We start from the raw sequence: 18,563 nt of genomic DNA, 5'->3' as shown, positions 1-18,563 counted from the left end.
GCACGCAGATCAGTTTAGTCATGTGAAAAGGACACAGTCAGATCAACGCGTCCTCCCTCAAGCTCCCGGAGGGAAATGGGAAGATTTAGACTGATGGGCTCTCGATCAACCGCTGTAACAGCTTGTTCTTCTAAAAGTTAAGAATAAATAAATGTATTTTAAGCTTAATGTGATTTGGTCTTTAAAGAAAGAAGAAAAGCAGAAGCTATTTACATTCTTGCAACCCAACTACTGCAGTGCCAGTGGAGACAGAGATGACAAAAGTAATAAGCATGCTTTTAACAACAGAAAGAAGCTCACAGCTTTAAATATATAGTTTTACAAATAAAGAAGTGCAAAACAGTAAATAAACAGCCCCAAATGAGAGTTCTGTAATCTGGGGTTTTGGTCATCTCAAGTGCTAACTTCAAGAGCTGTGATTAGGCAAGATGCTTTCTGTCCATTAAAATTATTATATAAAGATGCAGTATAGTTTAAAAATCAACTTTTTAAAAGAGTGTAATTATTGAATTGTCTCCAGTACCATAATACTGTCTCTAGTGAAGTATTCCTTTTAAAAACTTTTTTCTGCTTTACCACTGCATCACCTACATATATACAGAAGCTGCTACATGAAAAAAAATGTCCAAATAGAAATTAAATATCCCATCTCGATAGAATTTACTTGCTTTCTATCAGTATCAATTAAAACACAGCACTATTAGATTAAAACGGAGAAAAATCCCAAATTACCTGCAGCCTCCATAAGCCAGCAGTGCAAAACCTCACATGCTTTTATAGTAGGTATGTACAAGATAACTTTGCAGACCTATTACTGGAATGGTTTGCAACCAGTGAAGATAATTTTGATTATTTCCACTTCAAAACTTCCTATATTGGAGCCACATCACTGAAAACAGTCTAGCCATAAGGGGAAAAAAAAGTGATGGGAAAACAACCTGCTAATATATCCACTGGAAAGACAAAGAGAGTAGTCCTCTATAGATTAACTGAAGTCTTTCAGAGACAAAGACTCCAATATTCTGAGCAAACAAAATAAAATTCCCATAAAAATCCCAAGACTTCCTTAATTTCCTTTTCCCCCTCCCTGCAACTAGCATAATTTATTTGTATACTGGATTTGTCTCCACTGCACCACAACAAAATGCATTTTAAAATTTAAAAGGTAAAAATAAATATGATGTTCCCACCACAGCCATCACTGGACACAGTACTGCATAGAAAAAACAAGTTGCGCCTTCACAGTTATTTCACAAAAGAATGACAAAAAGAACAATAAAACTAGGACTCGAGGAAAGCATCAGTTCAATTTTTAGCAATGTATAAATTGATGTTTCATTTTTGTTTAGGTATATTTTGATTAGAACTAATAAATGACTGATTTTCCTTTGGTTGTTTGCAACAACAGCACATCATCCAAAGAGCTTTATTCTTTATTCCCTGCTCATATAGCATGCCGAAGACTGTCTCATTTTATGAATTAGCATTTAAAACTACTGTAGGTTATCTAACAAGCATTCAGACTCAATAGTACTTTTGACAGCAGTAAGTAAAGAGCCTTTTAACATCTTGAACACATGTGCTTGAAAAAAGTAGTTGCATCAAAGCAGTTCAAAGACTGAAGACAAAAACCAGTTAAAATCCAGTTTGCTGTGAGACAATTTTAGTGTGGTGTAAACAACCTTTCACGACTCCCCATGGGAAACATTGTAAGACTACGTTCAAAATGAATCAGGCATATTTATAAAGATCACGAAGTGGTCAAATGAATTTGCATTTTTGGCAGATTCACTCCACGGGTACTACTTGCTACAGTCTGTAGAAATCTCAAATCTCACATCAGCGTTGCCTATAGTGCTTTATTATTTATTACATGTTATGCTAAGTACCTGTGAAAGGGGACATTCCTTGGCCAATGAACTCTGGTTCATATCCTTCAGTAAGTCCTTCAGAGCATTTCTTACTGTTGTGTGAGACCATTGTTCAGGAGGCAAGTCTTCTAGTTTAGGGCAACTATTTGAAACACAGATTAGAAAAGGGATTATTACAAGATTGCATCCTGCTGCAGAACATTCCTTTAAGACAGACAGATTTCATTTTGCGCATCAAGCAGATGCATCTGGAGATTGCTCTCGGTCTCCTGATTGTTCCGATTAGTTAATTACTTTATACAACACATCTGCTGTATTGATGCATGAATTATACATCAGCTGCATGTGGCGACTATTTTTTCATGTTACTTCTACCTTCCTGCTCTGATGCGCTTGGTAAAACAATTTAAGGTGTAATGCTTTCTCACGACTGATCATGAAAAGCATTAATATATTAACCATTTTTTTCTTTTTTGTTACCATGAAATTTAAGAACCTAGATAGCAACAATAAGTGTGAGCAAGTCATTCTTTTACAAAATGCACACAGATGGTACTGTTCATGATATGCAAAAATATTTTTCTCTTAAGTAAACTTTATGTAAAATGCCTTCTTGTAATGCATCATTTAATTGACTAAAATGCAATATAGTTTTAATGAGATATCCAAAGAAAATCTATGTATCAGAGCTATAAAAGTTTCCTGCAATAGTATACTGTAAGTTAAAGAAGAATTAGAGTAACTAAAAAGGAATTTAGATAAGCCTTTGTGCTTTGAGCAGACAGCACAGTGGGAATTAAATACAAGCAATATTAACAGTAAGAGCAGACAAGTAACAGTTCACGTCCCAGAACTGGTATGCAGCTTACCTGTGTAACTGGATTTTCAGTGTGACCACATGATACACATCTTGCAGCATGTCTGCTACTGTAGCATCAGGGGCATCTGTCACATAGGAGAGTGGAACTGGATTCCACTTCCCAACCTGGATAAGCCCTGTGGGATTTTTGTTTTTTGACAGGAGGGGGAGTGGGCAAGAAAGACAGGAAAAATTGAAAAAAGTAATTTACCTGTTAATTCCTAGGGGCAAAAGAAATCTCTGACTTTAACAAGATCACCACCTTTGTTTCTAGCCTCTTAAATCCGGCAAAACAAAAGACCACCACCACCCAAAACCCCCACCCACACACTACCAAGGATATGTGTTATCTATATTATGAAATTATACAAATGCATTACAGTAGAGATTTTTAATATGTATATAAGTGTATTTTCCTAAGTTCCCATGAATTCAACAGGACACGATATAATAGTTAGCATCCCTCTTAATAAATTAGAAAGGATTTTGCAATGCAAGGACTGTGTACATAAAAACCCCACAACTTTGCAGTCTATAAAATCATCAGGAACAAAATACAAGAAACAGAGCTGGATATTCAGTCATAAATGCAAGTTGACTCTCAACAGTCCATCTGCTCAAATATGCTTTACACTTCCTTGTGGATCCTCAGTGGAGCAGATTATTAAGGTCAATAAGCATACTAATGATTCAGTCAAAGTCTTTTTTTTTCTTTAAACAAAAACACAAAAAAAAAAAAAACACCAAAAAAAACACCCAACCAAAGAAAAAGAATTTACCTCCACATTCCCCATGAACAAAACATGTACTAACTAAACAAAATACATTAAGGAAAAAAGAAATCAGAGATAGAATCTGCAAGAAGTTTAAGTAGTAAAACCTGCATCACATTCCTGAAGGAAATCCTGCCCCTCCCCCAAGACCACACAAAAAACATAATTCATCGTACAATTTCATAATCTTATTTACCTTTTGCTTGGGCAGCAGAGCTGTGAGAATATCCAAGTGATAGCAATGCCATTTCAATCAGTTGGTTGAAAAGCATATCCTTCCTCACCAACACAAATTCTGCATGCTCCTCCTTTGAATCATATTCAATGGCATTTTCATAATGTTCCACTACACAGAAAACTGGAAGCATACTTCCTATAAAAAAAAAATTAAATTTAACGTATTAAACTTGAGTTATAGTAGAGTAGGTGGGTCTATACAGCATTATGTAAATAAAACCTGTACGAACAGGCACAGGAAGCATCAAGAATCATCACAAATATTTGATAAACATATTCCCCAAGTCCTTTCCCCTCACCCTCCCTAAAAAACAGAAAGTTCTACAAAACATACATCTCTGAAAAGCAGAAATGCCAATTTATCTCGCTTGATCAGATAGAGATTTAAAGAATTACCTTCTATAGAAATAACAAGGTTGACTGAAGAGAAGTTGATTCTCTCTGTCCTGCCTGATTTGTTGTGAGTAGCAGGCAGCATGAGAACCTAAATACATACTGCAGATGTCTTCACTGTAAGCCATTTTAGTACCAGCTACATAATTTTGTGCGTTAACATTAAAACTTTCTTAGCCCTGCCAAAAATATTTAATTGCCTTCAACATCAACAACAAATCACCTTGTGTGTCATACATTCACTCTGAAAAGAGTACACAAGGAAACAAGGCAAAAGTTAACACTAATTCGTGCTTCATTCACTGAGTGCACTTGAGCACTACTTTCACTCGCATCTTTAAGAATCAAATCATGATTTCAATGCCATTTTAAGAAGCGTACCTGCAGTTCACGCTTTTTTTGTTGTTGTTGCTGCTGCTGTTGTTGCCTCCTGCCCTTTACATTCCACTTTCTGGTATCCACTGCTATTTTGATATGCCTGAAAGTAATTACTAATTTCCAGTTTTGTAGCATCACACGACAAACCCTTCCCTATGTTGCACAGAATATTAAGCAAATAACCTTTTTCCTTTCCTTTTGCCTTTTTTTTTTAGTTGTTGTTTTCATTTTTTTCCCCTCCCTTTTGACAACAGACAGAGAAGTAACAAATGACTTGAGTTGTTTTGGGGACAAAGTCTCTCCCAGCAATCAGATTCCTAGACCTTGTGAAAACCCCTCCCAGCCTCCCAGCCGGACACCGATGACACGATGACCTCGGACCCGCCGTTTTAGGCCCCGGTCCTGTCTCACTGGCTCCAGCAGCACAGGTTAGGATCTCTTAATGATGGAAAGCAAAAGGGTTAAAAGCAGATGTACAGAACTGTCTTATGGCAGCCTGCCAGAGGGGTATCATCTTTAGCATAAATGATGACAAGGGTTATTTTAACAGGGCACCCAGGAACTCCAATTAGTCCTACAATGTTAATGCCTCTATAACCACTGCCCTCTGGACTTACGGAAACCTCCTAACCTGCTAAGGTGCACCAGACGTGCTGTAGTCTGAAAAGAAGATTTACTCTTGACAACAGATAAATGCTTTAAGACCGAGACTGTTGACTTGTGCTCTAATGTATAGCGAAAAATCACGATAAAAAAAGATACCTCTTAAGCACGTATATTTAAACTACATCTGTTCACCAGAGAGTCAATCCCTGGCAAACAAACCCCTTCAGGCTTGCTTGGAAAAGCTCACAAACTCACTCCAGTTTGCCCAATAGGCTCAGCATGAAAGACAAGACTAAAAGCTTGCCAATATTTATGTAGTGCAGGAAGGAGCTTTTTTTTTTTTTTTTTTGTCCTGTTTTTTCAAAACCTAAGTGAGCCTGGTCAGGAAGGGAGAGAAGACCAAAGCAAAAACAGTACATGCAAATTGGCGATTTCTTCATTGGTTTTAATTAAGCTGTGGAGAGCTTTCTAAAGCACACACACGCTTCATCTGCAAAAAGGTGGTGCGGGTGTTTCCCCCCCCCCCCCCCCCCCTTCCAGGCTCTCACAATTGATGTTTGACCTACTACCATCTGACTCAGAGTAAGGGTTCAAAATTCTTAAGTAGTTTCACAGTTAATACCTGAAGATGAAGTGTAAACAAAGCTTCATTTTAACAAACAGTGCAGATACACTCAAAAACAGCTAAAGCTTATTTGTTTTTCCCCTTATCAGTTCCTACAAATTAAGCCATGATCAGACACAAAACTAGCAACGCACAGGTACTTAGCTGCATATCAGCACACTTTTTGCCAGGGACACAGTCTCTTGAGTTGCAGCATTCTGGAAAATGTGGTACTTTAAACAACACGGGAGAACGTTCTGGCCAAATTGTGATGTACAGCGTAGATTATCAGAGGTGGATCCTGGTAGTGCGACACAGGTATCATCTGACTACAAATCAAGCCACTAAATCTTTTAGCAAACTGTCACTAGTGTCCTTCTGTTAATGTGAAAAATGTTATACAGGAGAGCACAATCTCAGCTGGCTGATCACTCCTGCTAGTACTTGGCAAGACTTCCAAGTGCAGCAACTTCATAACCTTCTAGTATTAAAGGGGAGAGCATTGGTCAGTGCTTGCTGCTAAAAATACAGAATGATTTAAACCTGAAGGCAGTGTTAGAGCTTTTGCTGAAGGTTTACGAGTCTGTGTAAACAGCACGTCTGCCATAAGGAGCAGTGAAGTCTGTAGAATCCTTGTCTAAAACTGTCCTGGCATTAAAGTTTGCTGTGCAAATATCACATAATACCAGAGACAGCTGAAATCTCCTATTTAGGAATTTATGGAACTTATATGTTTGCAGGCGTCAGAAAGTCCTTTTTATATAGCCCCACTGCTTCACTGTACAATGTTAATGCACTCTGCTTGAAAAGCCATAATAAATTATATTTTTAATGCTCTTACCCTGGCTTTCTTAAGATGCATACATTCTTGGCAAACAATCAATAAATAGGGTAATCATGAGCAGAGGCCAAAGAATTTGCTGAAGTGCTGTTTTTCCATTTTTAATAGATAAAGATCTAACAATACGGACTGCTGTGTCTGTTCATTTCAGGATCAATATATTCTTTGTTTTCACCAAACCAAGGAAAAAATAAATGATTGTACGATAAATGTTATGCATCAGACACAATGAAATTCCTCTGCCTTCTAACTTTGTGCATTTAATAGTCTTGGTTGCATTTTGCACTTTGCTTAGCAAATGCAAGAAAAATCTGGACTATAAACATACACCGATTATACTAAGGAAAGTAGAGGCTGTTTTAAAACAAATGCCAAATTACTTGCAGCGTATTTTGATTTAAATTAGCAAGCCTGCAGGACATGGTCAAAAAGACTTACACATTTTGAGAAGCAAAATTTATAGATAATCATCCATTAAAAGTATTTTCAGTGCAAACAAAAGCCATCCATATATAAACATCAATGATTCTAAATGTGCCTTTTCCTTGTGTAAATGTCTAATTACAGCAAACCAGCCACTGAAAAATATGACACCCAAGTTGTTCATTGTTCAATAATGAATTGTACTTAAGAAAATAAACTGCAAAGATTGACATCATAAATGACTTTTCCAATGTGATACCTAAAGATTTACACTCCCTCCTTTAAATCAACTTGCAACTGTTATGGAAATACTACTGCCCTTCCAAGCTTGGACCATCATTAAGAGGGAAGGCGAGAATTTGTTTTGGGGGTTCGGTATTTACTCTTAGATATTTTTGCGTTTCCTAGCCCAACACCTACTCAAAGAATTAATGCATTACATTACTTCTATTTCAATGTAGGAATTTGCTTTAATCAGGGCAGCTAGCCTTTACCTTAACAAAAATCAGACTCCACCCTGTAAAGCAAGATGCTCCACCCAAGCATGAAGCTTACATTTCCCAAATGTGATTTATATCAGAGTTGGGAATATATAGTATTTTAGAATGGAGATTTAATCCTGAAATATAAATGAAGTAGAGTCTGCAAAAGTATGCTTTTCCCCCAAAAATATTATCATCCATATTTCTCCAATGCAGAATTATCAAAAGTGTTACCTTTTCTAATATTAGTTTTCATCAGGTGTCCAGAGTGTTTTAAAGGCACTCCTTGCATTTTAGTTCCTGTACTTCCAAGTCTTCCTCTTCCTAATGGGCTCCCATTCTGTTCCAAGCGCGCAATTTTGGCTGGTGGACCCTTCGGATCGCTTACATTGTTAGACATTTCTGAATGTTCTTTCCCCTGAGTTGCCTCGTTCAAATGATCCATACTCAGTCCCGCCTCTAAAGATCACCTGCCATGATTCAAAAAAAAAAATATATGTTGTACACGTGTGCGCATATGTATACGTATACAGCCTGCACATGTACAGAGATATATATATATGTATCATAAGCTCACAAAGAAGAATAAATAACTATTTTAACTGGAAAGAAGATGCCTTTTTTAAAAGAAACAAACTTACTCTCCAAAAATGACCTCATACCCCAGTTTACAGAGAGATCGCATCATAATCGGGTGGAATTATTTCTTAAAAGCCAACTAGAGTACCCTTTAAAAAAAAAATAATCTTCAGAGATACTCTATTAAATCTGAGAGAGACTAAGACTCATCTAAACAATGATGATTGTCAAGGTATGTGCTCCAACACAGCTATTGTTACAAATCTCACAGAAAGGTCTGTTATTAATCCCGGGTGGTTTTAATATGTTAAGAGGAAGAGAGAGAAAGAAAAAGATTCTAGTGAGATATTTCTCAATCTATTTGATTAAAAAAAATGGATGCACAGCAATAGAGAGACTGTTAAAACTTTAGTTGAGGGAGCAACAGATTTATCAGAGATGTAGGAAATTGTTCATTTACAATTCCTTCTCCCCCCCCCCCCCCCCCCCCCCCCTTAAAAATAGAAGTTAGAGGATAATTTAACTTCGGAAACCAGTGGCGGGATATGGTTGCTTTTGAGTTTCCTAACCAATGCTATACAAAGAGTTTATCAACTTTGCAAAGTTAAAAATATGTCTGTGAAATTTTTCAGATGTTAAGCTTTAAGTGTTAAATGGAGTGATGTATTGAATTAAAAAAAATAATTGAGAAGAGCAGATAGCATCTCACAAAACATAATGCTGGGAAAAAACCCACAATTTCTACAGCACTTTTGAAGCCCTTAAATATATTTAAAAAAAAAAAATACCAACCAAACCTGGGGGATGATCGCTTACGTGTTGGCACAGCTATTTGAAACCAAAATCCAGCAGTATTTTCAATAGCAAATTAAGGAAAGCTATATGTTAGCATGCTTATATTACCCTTTTTATAAACTTTTTAAACCTCCGTCCATGAATAATGATTCCAGTTAAATCACTAAAAATCTCCCAAGCCTAGAACATAATGGATTAAGTTTAGAGGATTTTTGTCTCTCATCAGAATCTGTTTTGCTAATTATACTAAAAAACCCAAACAAACAAACACACACACCACACACACCCCCAAAAAAAATATCTGTTGCTGAGAACTGAGACATCTTTCTGGTTATGATTTCATTCCTCAATACTGTTTCATCCTACTTTCTCTAACTGAGAAAGGTGTGACTACACTGGCAATTATGTTATGTATATAATATAATGACTAAGGACAGGTGACTAGACATAAGTTTATGAACTAATATTTACATTAGCAAGTAAAAATACTAATACTGGGGAAGTCACATTTAGAAAGACTGGTGCGAATCTGATAATTGCTACTTTCTTTCAGTTGCCTAGTAATTCAATACATTTTCTGACATTTCATAGCAAAGCTATTAAAGCCTACACATCTTAGGTTTTTTTTTAATATATTTCTCTGTCATCGGTATATATGCCAATGACAATTCTGTAAACTATTTTTTTCTTGTTTGAATATCACGCTGCTTTTCCCCGATATGGTGAAGAAAGAGGTAATATATTAATCCGAACATTTACAAGCAACCTCAAGAATGCCACTGAATAGCTGAAGTTCAGAAAATCATTTTCCCTTATGCTGTAAGGTGACAGGCTAAGGTTTACCATTCATCTTGATCCCCCACCTGTTTTAGGTTGTGTGTCTCAATAACAGTAAACGTGCCTATTTTAGCCACTTTTCGAAAAGATTTTTTTTTCGTTGTTTACTGTGTTAACTGCAGCCTAAGCAAAGAATTACAGATTCAAATCATTAACATCTTCCGATGTTTCTGACGATGCTAACACGCTATAAAGCTGCTTTTCCGAGACTGGCCTCTCTCAAGAATAAGAATGTTAACAAAAAAGAGGAAAAAAGGGGGAGCGGGGGGAAGAGTAAAACCAAACCAAACAAAAATGCCTCAAACAAGAAAATCCTTATCACTTTTGGCAACTTCAGAAGTACTCTAAGGCACTGAGATTCTTTGCTACAAAAAGTATCTAGTCATCATGAGTCAGAATCGCACTACATCATGTACAGTGAATAAAAGTGATAGAACGCAGTTAAGTTAATGCACTGACTACAACCAAAACATCAAATGGGTCATTTTCGCTTGGCCCGAGAATACCCACCCATCGGCATCCTTTCACCGCTTAGTCATCTTGTAAAAAGCTTTATGTTACAAAGCAAAATTACATGCACATAAAACACCTAATTTACTCATTTAAACTCCATGCCCAAGGCTAAAGTTCACTGAAACCTCAGTTTGGAATAGTGATGAGCAACAACCAGCGTGGCCTGCCCAGGGAGAGGGTTGCAGAGAGGGAACTATCATCTCCGCCGGTTCCAGGCCAAGAGTTTCCCTGGGTTTCGCGTTTAGGCATCTCTCACAACTACAAGTTTTCATCACAGGCATTGAGAGAAGAGCACAATTTCAAGGCACAGTTTCCCAGAGACAGCGTACACACGTACGGGCACACCGCGCAATTTCTGAATGAGAGTCGGTGCGGTATCTCCTTTTGTCGCGACGTAACGCCACCGGTATTATATTATTTCTTTCTCTCCTCCTGAATCAGCCCCCTCCCCATGCCTTTCCCCTCCTCTTCCCTCCCTCCCTCCCCCATAAAAACCCATAATCACATTTGAGAGAGGCTCCGCACTTATCCGTTCCATATGGCTCTCACAATCCAGGCCAAGCTTTCCCTGTGACCTTTTAAAGAGACAAAGAAGCAAAGTACTTATCTAGAAACAGAAACACTGCAGTTTTCTGAGTGAAATTAGCAAAACCGACCCGAAACTCACCACTTCAAAACTTGACAGCATATAAATAACAAAAACAAAGGAGGTTTCCTTTGCAGCCCGGGTTCTTGAAGAGGAAGAAGTTCAAGACTGATGTTTTCTAGGTCCCCCCCTTTTTGGAGGGGGGGGAGAGGGGGGGCAGCAGACCTGAGGACTACTTCCCCTAATATCCCCTTATTTTTTCTTTTTTTTCTTGTTGCTATTTTCCTCTAGGCGGGGAGGGGCAAAAATAGATAGCGAGAAACAGAGTAGCCATGAGCAAAACCGGCAATGGACAAAAAATACAGATTAAATGTCTTTTGAGAAAGCCAGTTTTCGAGGTTTAGCAACGGAAGGAGCTGAAGATCAAATTGATCAGACAAGTGTAACGCTCAAAACAAGGAATTCATAACAATAATAAATAATAATAATAATAAAATAAAGTAGCAGGTTTAAATGGAGGTGGAGGGTGAATTAAGTCTAGCTATCCTTTCAAAAATAAAACCAATGCGTACAAAAGCAAGTGAGAAAGGGGGGTGTTAAGAAAAAAAAAATAAAAATAAAAAAAAAGGCAGCTTTTCTATCCAGTGTGAAGAGCAGAAAGTCTACTTCTAGGTTGTCACTTACACTATTATTCTCCAATAGGCACCCAGAGGAGCTGCACACACAGAAGGCGCCCGCTCCCCTCCCCCTCCGCAAAAATACACACCGTAACAGCCCCCAAACTTTCTGCGGAAACCTCAGCCCCAGAGATCGCTACTGAAGATTAAAAAAAAAAAAAAAAAAAAAAAAGTGCAGAGAAAACTGCAGGAAAAGGCACTAAAATGCCACTTTTAATCTCGCCTTTGCGGTCCGGGGAGGGGAGGGGGGGGGGGGGAAAAAGGCAGAGAGGACCTGTCTCCTCTCATTTACCGGGGGCTGTTGTGCGAGTGAGGGGGGAGAAAGGGAGCGAGAGAGGAGGGGAGAGAGAAAAAGAACAGAGGGGAGGAAGGAAACACACACAACAAGGCACACCACCACCACTACAAAAAGTGACGAGGTTTCACTCCCTCCGAGTCCAAAACCGGGAGAAATTATAATGAAAAAAAAAAAAAAATATCCCAAACCTCTCTATTAAAAAACAAAAAACCCCAAACAAATAAAAAAACCCACCAAAACACAAAAAACTGGTTCTGCTTCTGCAAAGAAGAAAAAAAAAAAAAAAAAAAAAAAAGGAAAATCTGGGAACTCCGAGAAGAGTTGCTCACAAGAAGGGGTAAAAAATACAAAATAGAAAGGTTGCAAAAAGCCAACAACAACAAAAACCAAGCCAGCAAAAACCCAATAATAATTGAAAAAGAATAATAATGGTAGGCTTTGTTTTTTTGTCTTTTTTTTTTTTTTTTTTTAATTCTCGTTTCCCCTGGCTGGCCGAGTATGGTTGTTATTTAGGCCGGTTTGGTGGTTGTTGCTGGATGTTACATGGATATACGTGTGTGTGTGTGTGTGTGTGTGTGTGTGTGTGTGTCCCCGGACGGAGCTGCCTTGCTCTGCTCTCTCCCCCCCTCCTCTCGCTCTCTCCCTCTCTCTCTGTTTCTGTCCCCATTAAATTATTACTTGACTCATCACTACTCCTCCTCCTCCTGCTGCTGCCGCCGCCGTCCCCTGCTCACAGCCTCCTCTCCTCCTCTCCGCTACCGCTCGCTGCCGCTGCTGCCGCTGCCGCTGCTTCTTCTTCCTCCTCCTCATTTTAATACAAAATAACACCGAGGCCACCGGCTTTTTTTTTTTTTTTTTTTTTTTTTTTTTTTTTTTTACAGCCCGAGACGGGAGGAGGACGCAGCCTCCCTGCTGCTGCCCGGAGCCCTTCCCCGGCGGCCCCGGATCATCCGACGCGTCCTGGGAGAGAGAGAGAAAGTGGCAGAGGAGGAGGAGGAGGAGGAGGTGGTGAAGGAGAGAGGCGGGGGGGGAGGGGAGGTCGGCGGAGCGGGGGGGGGGGGGGGGGGAAGCGGGGGGGTCGGGAGAGGAGAGGTGGCAAGGGGGACCGCAAGAAGGCGCGGGGAGGGGGCGCCGGGCCGGGGGGGCGGCCGCCGCCGGTAGGTGCGCGGGGGGGCCGGGGGAAGAGGGCGTGCGGCTTCCGGGCGCGCACGAATTTGCAGCCAGCTGGGTGCGGGTGAGGCGGCCCTGGCTGCGCCGCGCACAATGCCCGCCGCTCCGCGCGCCCCGCGCCGGCCGCGCGCCCCCTGCGCGCACGCACGCACATGGCAGATGGGGCCTGCGGCGGAGGGGGCGAGCCGGCGGCAGCGCGGAGTGAGGGGGACCGGGGGGGTGGCGAGGGGAAAGGGGGAGGGGGGGGGAGGAGGAGGAGGAGGAGGAGGAGGGGCGGGGGTGAAGGCTGAACAATATCCTGCCGGCGTGCCGAGCGCGCCGCGCCCGCGCAACCCCCGCCCCTCGGCGCAGAGACTGCGCGGGCCGTGCCGCGGCGGGCAGGTGCACGGCGGAGGCGGCGCGTTGCCCGGCCGGTGTCCGCGCCGGGGCCGGCGGGGGGGCCCGGGGCGCTCGGCCCCGCGCTGCCGCAGGTGGGGGCGCGGCGCGCCGCGGGGGCAGCCCCGGGCCGCCTGGGGGGCGAGGGCCGCCCGCCCCTGGCAGCGCGGAGGGGAAGGCGCAGCACAGGGCGCGCTGCCGGGCGGCGGCGGGGGCCGGGCGGCGCAGCCCCCGTTCCGCGCAGGGCACCGGCCGCCAGCCCCGGCGGGGTGAGGCGGGGGGCGCCGGGGCTGACCACGTCGTGCGGCCGCGCACCCCGCGGTGGGCGCAGTAAGTCGCTCCGTGCTCCTGCGGTGAGGTGCTGCGGGCCCGCCGCGCCGCGGGACGCTACGGGGCGGACCCCGTGTCGCCTCTGCGGAGCGGGACCGACAGCCGCCTCTGGAAGGGGAACGCTGGAAGGTGCAAACGTATTGACAGAATAAATAAGTGCCAGACAGACATGACTTTTTCCCGTCATGCACTTGGGGGGGGAAAAAGTAACCCAACTAGACAAACTTGAAAGCAACAAGTTTGTACAAGCTACGAGATAAGCAAAAAATTAAACTTCTTTATTGATAAAATGAACAGTGTTTGAATATGCTACGTCGAAAAGGAAAGTTGCGTCAGCGACCAAAGGAAACGTGAATTATTGCACAGATAGGTAACGAAAATATTTGGGATAGTAACTTTTTAAAAAAATAAACAAACCACCAACAAAACCCAAATACACACACACCCCCCCATACCGAACTGCACACACAAACTTGAAGCAGCAGCAAGAGTAGGCAAGTGAGGAGGCTAATACTGGTTCTTTAATACACAAAACAGTGTGGCCTCTGAACAAAGAAAAGGTGAATCAATAAATCTATGAAGAGCAAAATCATCGCTACACGCATATCACTATAAAAGAAGAGGATTGCATTGAGGCTAGGTAAAGAAACAAGCTGACGTTTACCAAAATGAGCACAAACAGCGTACAGGGCATGCAGGAAACAGAAAATGGTAATAGGGTGAAATACATGAAATATTTATCATATTCAGCAATGCACAAAATAGATTATAATCTCAGAAGCAAAGAAATGCGGCGCTTGAAAATGAATGTGTTACATAATGCTATTATTCACAGCGGAGCAAGTGGAGGTGGCGCACAGAGGAAACGTGAAAAGTTGTGCCTGGGTGGCATGTCCTGAGAAAGGTTACTAATACTGTTACCGAGAGTGCGGAGAAGGAAAAAAGAAAACCAACCAAGAAACATGTCTCACAAAGAAAAACAAGGGAAAATGTAGATGACATCTTCCATAACATATGATGAAGGGATAACTGTCTGGTGGGTTGTTTATTTAGAAACCAATCTTTTTTCCAACAAGACTGATTATTATTCAGTCCCTCTAAAGGGGGGGTGGGGGGGGGTGCGCGCGGAAAAAGAGAATTATTATTTCCCAATACGTTTGAATACTTGGAGGAAAAACGGTGTTAAATTACTTGAATTCAAACTTTGCGGGCACAATGGAAAACACCAACATTGTATCCCTTGTCGTCCTTCTCTGGAAAGGGTGATACAGTGAACCTGAGCAGTGAGCAAGGCTGACCACTAAAGAGAATCGTGAAGGGTGAGCGTTTCAGCTGGCAGTATGCTGCCTGCAGTGTGATGGGAGAAAAGGACGTTCAAGATAATTTGAGAAATGCAGAGCTGATTAGAATTAGAGCAGATATTTAGAAATATGATTTGGAACAAGATTTGGGACTAAACCACCAGCGATTACAGGGTATGGCAATAACAAAAAAAAACAGAAGAACAACAACAAAAGATTAAAATCTGTTCTAAAATAACTCGCTTTGGTGTTCATAAACCATTCCCTTCATGGTCAAAAAAAGCCCTTAAAATGTCCAGATTAAAACAAAGTGATTAATCTAAAAAGCAGAGACAGTGAATTAAAGGAGCAGGGAGATAACAATCTGATAATACAGGAGCACAGAAGGCCTAATAATGATATTATTACGCACACTAACCAAACACTGACAAACAAATATTCTGTTAATTATATAATCATGCATATGCTTCCTATGCTTGAGATAAATGATAATGGAATATAACTCTCTTCTTGAAACTGCATGTATGTACTAAACCCTATAAACTCCCTACAACATGGATTAATCTAATTCCCATATATCGCTTATGCCTGGCAAAGTATTTACTACAGACTTGGAAGGCTCAGCGTGGAACCCTTGCTTTGACTAGAAAGTACGAATTACTGAAGGCTGCTACGTCTTGACGTATAGACAACCATCAGATATCTCTTATCAATACCAAACTACTTGGAATCAATTCAAGATACAGATATCTGATTTTACATTTGTCCTATTCCAATTTGCACTTCACTGTGTCAACTTTGATATTAAAATGTTCCACTAGAATAAAGAGATTTATAATAAAAACATATATAAAGAACAGAAGATGAATAGATATTGTCATGGATACATACGCAGGCAATCATTTAAACACGCAGCAATAGTAACATCACATTTTTCATAACTTCTAGTCAACATACAGCAGACAAATATATGCTTAATAAAGCTTATTAATCCTTAATAAAGTTGTTGCACTGTGTTTATGATACGAACATGCATTTTGCACCAGGTTGTGTTGAAATAAGACAAATACTTAAAAAGTTGGACTGTGTTTTTTCAACCCCCTGGTGAATTAACTCCTGAGTAGCAGTCTCAGTAGCTGAAAAGCAAAACAAATTCTCCAGTGTGGCAGGCCGCCTCGGTGCTTCCTAAGGTCTCTATTCCAATCTTTCCTTGTTCAAAATAAATGAGGAAATACGGGCCCAAATCTTGAGGCTTGGCTTTTGTGCAATGCAAACAGAAATGACCTGGCAGCAAAGCAAAACCAGCATGGCTGTGTATTCTCTTTTATCAGATTTCTTTGGGGAGATCAGGCTGATTGGGTTTTATACATACGTACTTCTGACAACTCTGTGGCCATTCGGGCAACTTGTAAGCACCAGCCCATGCTGGAGGTGATGCAGAGCTGTGCAGCGGCAGCAGGACTGCTGGGAAACTCACTTCAGTGGGGATTTGAATGCATTTTCCCCACTGCGAGGGGCGATGCGTGCACATTTATGGCTAATGGTAACTGCTGGACAGCAAAGCAATGAAAATACCAATCCACGGCTTCCTGAAGGTAAACACCTACGGCTAAAAGGTGGATGGCTTCCCGATGGGCTTGCGCCTAATTGCCGCATGGGTTAGACAGAATTGTGTGTGAAGGGGCATGCACCCTACCGCGCAAGCCTCAGCGTAGTCACCGCTGCAGTGCGGATGCAGTCCCCTGGCCCTACAACTTCTGCACCTCTGAAGTTGTTTTTCATTCGCCTCTGACTGACTTCCCCTCCATTTTTCCCTGAACAATAGTTGCCTCACACCACTCAAACCCTGTGACCAACCTGCCTGTGGCAATCTCAGCCTATGTACGACCCGAGAATCCGATGCACACTGATGCGAACTGCAGCATTCTGTGACATCCCCCACGCTGAACTCAAAAGTTGCATACCAACCTAGATTTTTTTGACTGCAACCTGCCCTAGCCTGGATAGGATGCCTGTCAAAAAGCAAAAGTGCTATGAAATGAAATTCATAGCACTGAAAGGCATCGCACACAAGCTGTCGTCCCCTCTCACATTTTGCATGAGCAATTTCTGCTCGTTTGTGTTCTCTCACACATGATGTCCTGAAACAGTTACGTAAAATGAATATTTAACTTACGATAGTCAGCTGTATTGAACTGCACTTAATTGCTTATTAAGTGAAGTAAATTATCCTTACCATATTCGTCAGAGGTGAAAAACCTACATATATGGCTACATGTAGTGCATTCATTAGTTTACAGACCCCAAATCCCTCGGAAAGTATCAGGTATCTACACAGTGTCCCATGGTGCAGCATTTTGTAGTTGGATGTCTCAGCTAGCTTGCAGATATGTAAAATCATATACAAACAGACATCTCCCTATTGATTGCCTCTGTGACGAGGCTCGTTTACTCCTGCAAACGTTTTCTGCAGTGTATTTCAATCATGGAATCTTTTTAAAAATAGAGTTGAATCAGAATATGCAAAATGTGGTTTTGGATAAAACAAGTTACTTTTAGCAAACCACTGCACCATTTTACACAAGTCCCTTTCATAGCTCTATGTCTATTTTGACTAAGATGCTTGTACAACCGAAGGAAATACATACATTTGCTGATATGGCCCCAACAGCCATTTCAGTTTGCCCCTTCGTGCCAAATGAGTCACGGAGCAGCAAAATGCTGGAAGAAAATTATGAAGTAAAACTCAACAAGACTGTTTGGCACGATGAAGTGAAGGGCGAACATGACTGCTAATGAGAATAGAGAGTCTTTCATCTCTGGCTGCCATGAGAAATCCTAGCTGGTTGAAATTCTAATAGACAGGTGTCCACTTTCCCACAAAAGACCACACCAATGAATATTAATGGTTAATCACATAAATTTTACTCTGTACTTAGCTGCACAGGCTCTGCCTGGTACGTGAACACTCTGAATTCACTTCCTAAATGAACGTGCATTGCAACTTCCACAAACATTATCTATACATTACTTAATATAAACCAATATTTTTGACGACTATGGATTTCAGAACTACTTCAAATAAAAAGCTTCAACTTCCAAAAAAGTGTTTTGTGGACTGTATCCTCTTCCATCCATAACAGCAGGCTAGATCCTTGATGAGTCATGCTTGTAATTTCCATGTGGTAGCTACAGCCAACTGCTTCCACAAAAAAGACCAAATAAAGAAAACGCAATAGAACTTTATATAATAATATTTAATGCAATTAGGCAGCTGGAAGAAAGGAGGAAAGTGGCATTTTAGGATGAGCCAAGTTACCTGTGTCATAAGTGTATGTTCAGCAGCTCACTAATTTCACGGCTTTCTCCCCAGAGGTATAATTTTTAGTCCTATCGTGTGAAGATGTTTAATGTGGAACGCTGGACATGGGACATGGGGGAGGTGAAAAAAAGAATGGTTCCTGTTAAACCCCTGATCGCTACAGTGCTAGGTAACTCCTAGTCATGAAATGGACATACAATTGTTACCTAAAAGAAGAGTTAGTGATAAGCGGTTATTTTAGCAATGTGTCTGAATAGGAACCCTATTAATTGAATAGCATCTGAGCCATGATCCCCAGACACATAAATCTGTA

The 18,563-nt window shown here is 41.1% G+C and overlaps 1 protein-coding gene across 6 annotated transcripts in view; it reads right to left on the bottom strand.

Annotated features, from left to right (window-relative positions):
- Positions 1–18,563, bottom strand: part of SATB1 (SATB homeobox 1) — a 94,111-nt gene that overhangs the window by 64,016 nt on the left and 11,532 nt on the right. For 3 of the 6 annotated variants that reach the window (XM_080386425.1, XM_080386430.1, XM_080386429.1), the window contains exons 2-5: positions 7,702–7,937; positions 3,700–3,876; positions 2,741–2,867; positions 1,890–2,013 (exon numbers count right to left, since the gene is read on the bottom strand). In XM_080386425.1, the coding sequence (XP_080242551.1) occupies positions 1,890–2,013; positions 2,741–2,867; positions 3,700–3,876; positions 7,702–7,912 (639 nt within the window). In that variant the 5' untranslated portion in view covers positions 7,913–7,937. Of the gene's footprint in view, positions 1–1,889; positions 2,014–2,740; positions 2,868–3,699; positions 3,877–7,701; positions 7,938–8,949; positions 8,968–10,696; positions 10,767–10,858; positions 11,529–18,563 lie in introns of those variants that run through there. The other 3 variants (XM_080386427.1, XM_080386426.1, XM_080386428.1) reach the window with 3 other exon arrangements.

This window comes from Falco punctatus, assembly GCF_963210335.1.
Source record: "Falco punctatus genome assembly, chromosome: 4".
NCBI lineage: Eukaryota > Metazoa > Chordata > Aves > Falconiformes > Falconidae > Falco > Falco punctatus.
The sequence above is the reverse complement of the archived record's forward strand: the minus strand, read 5'-3'. Positions and strand labels throughout refer to the sequence as shown.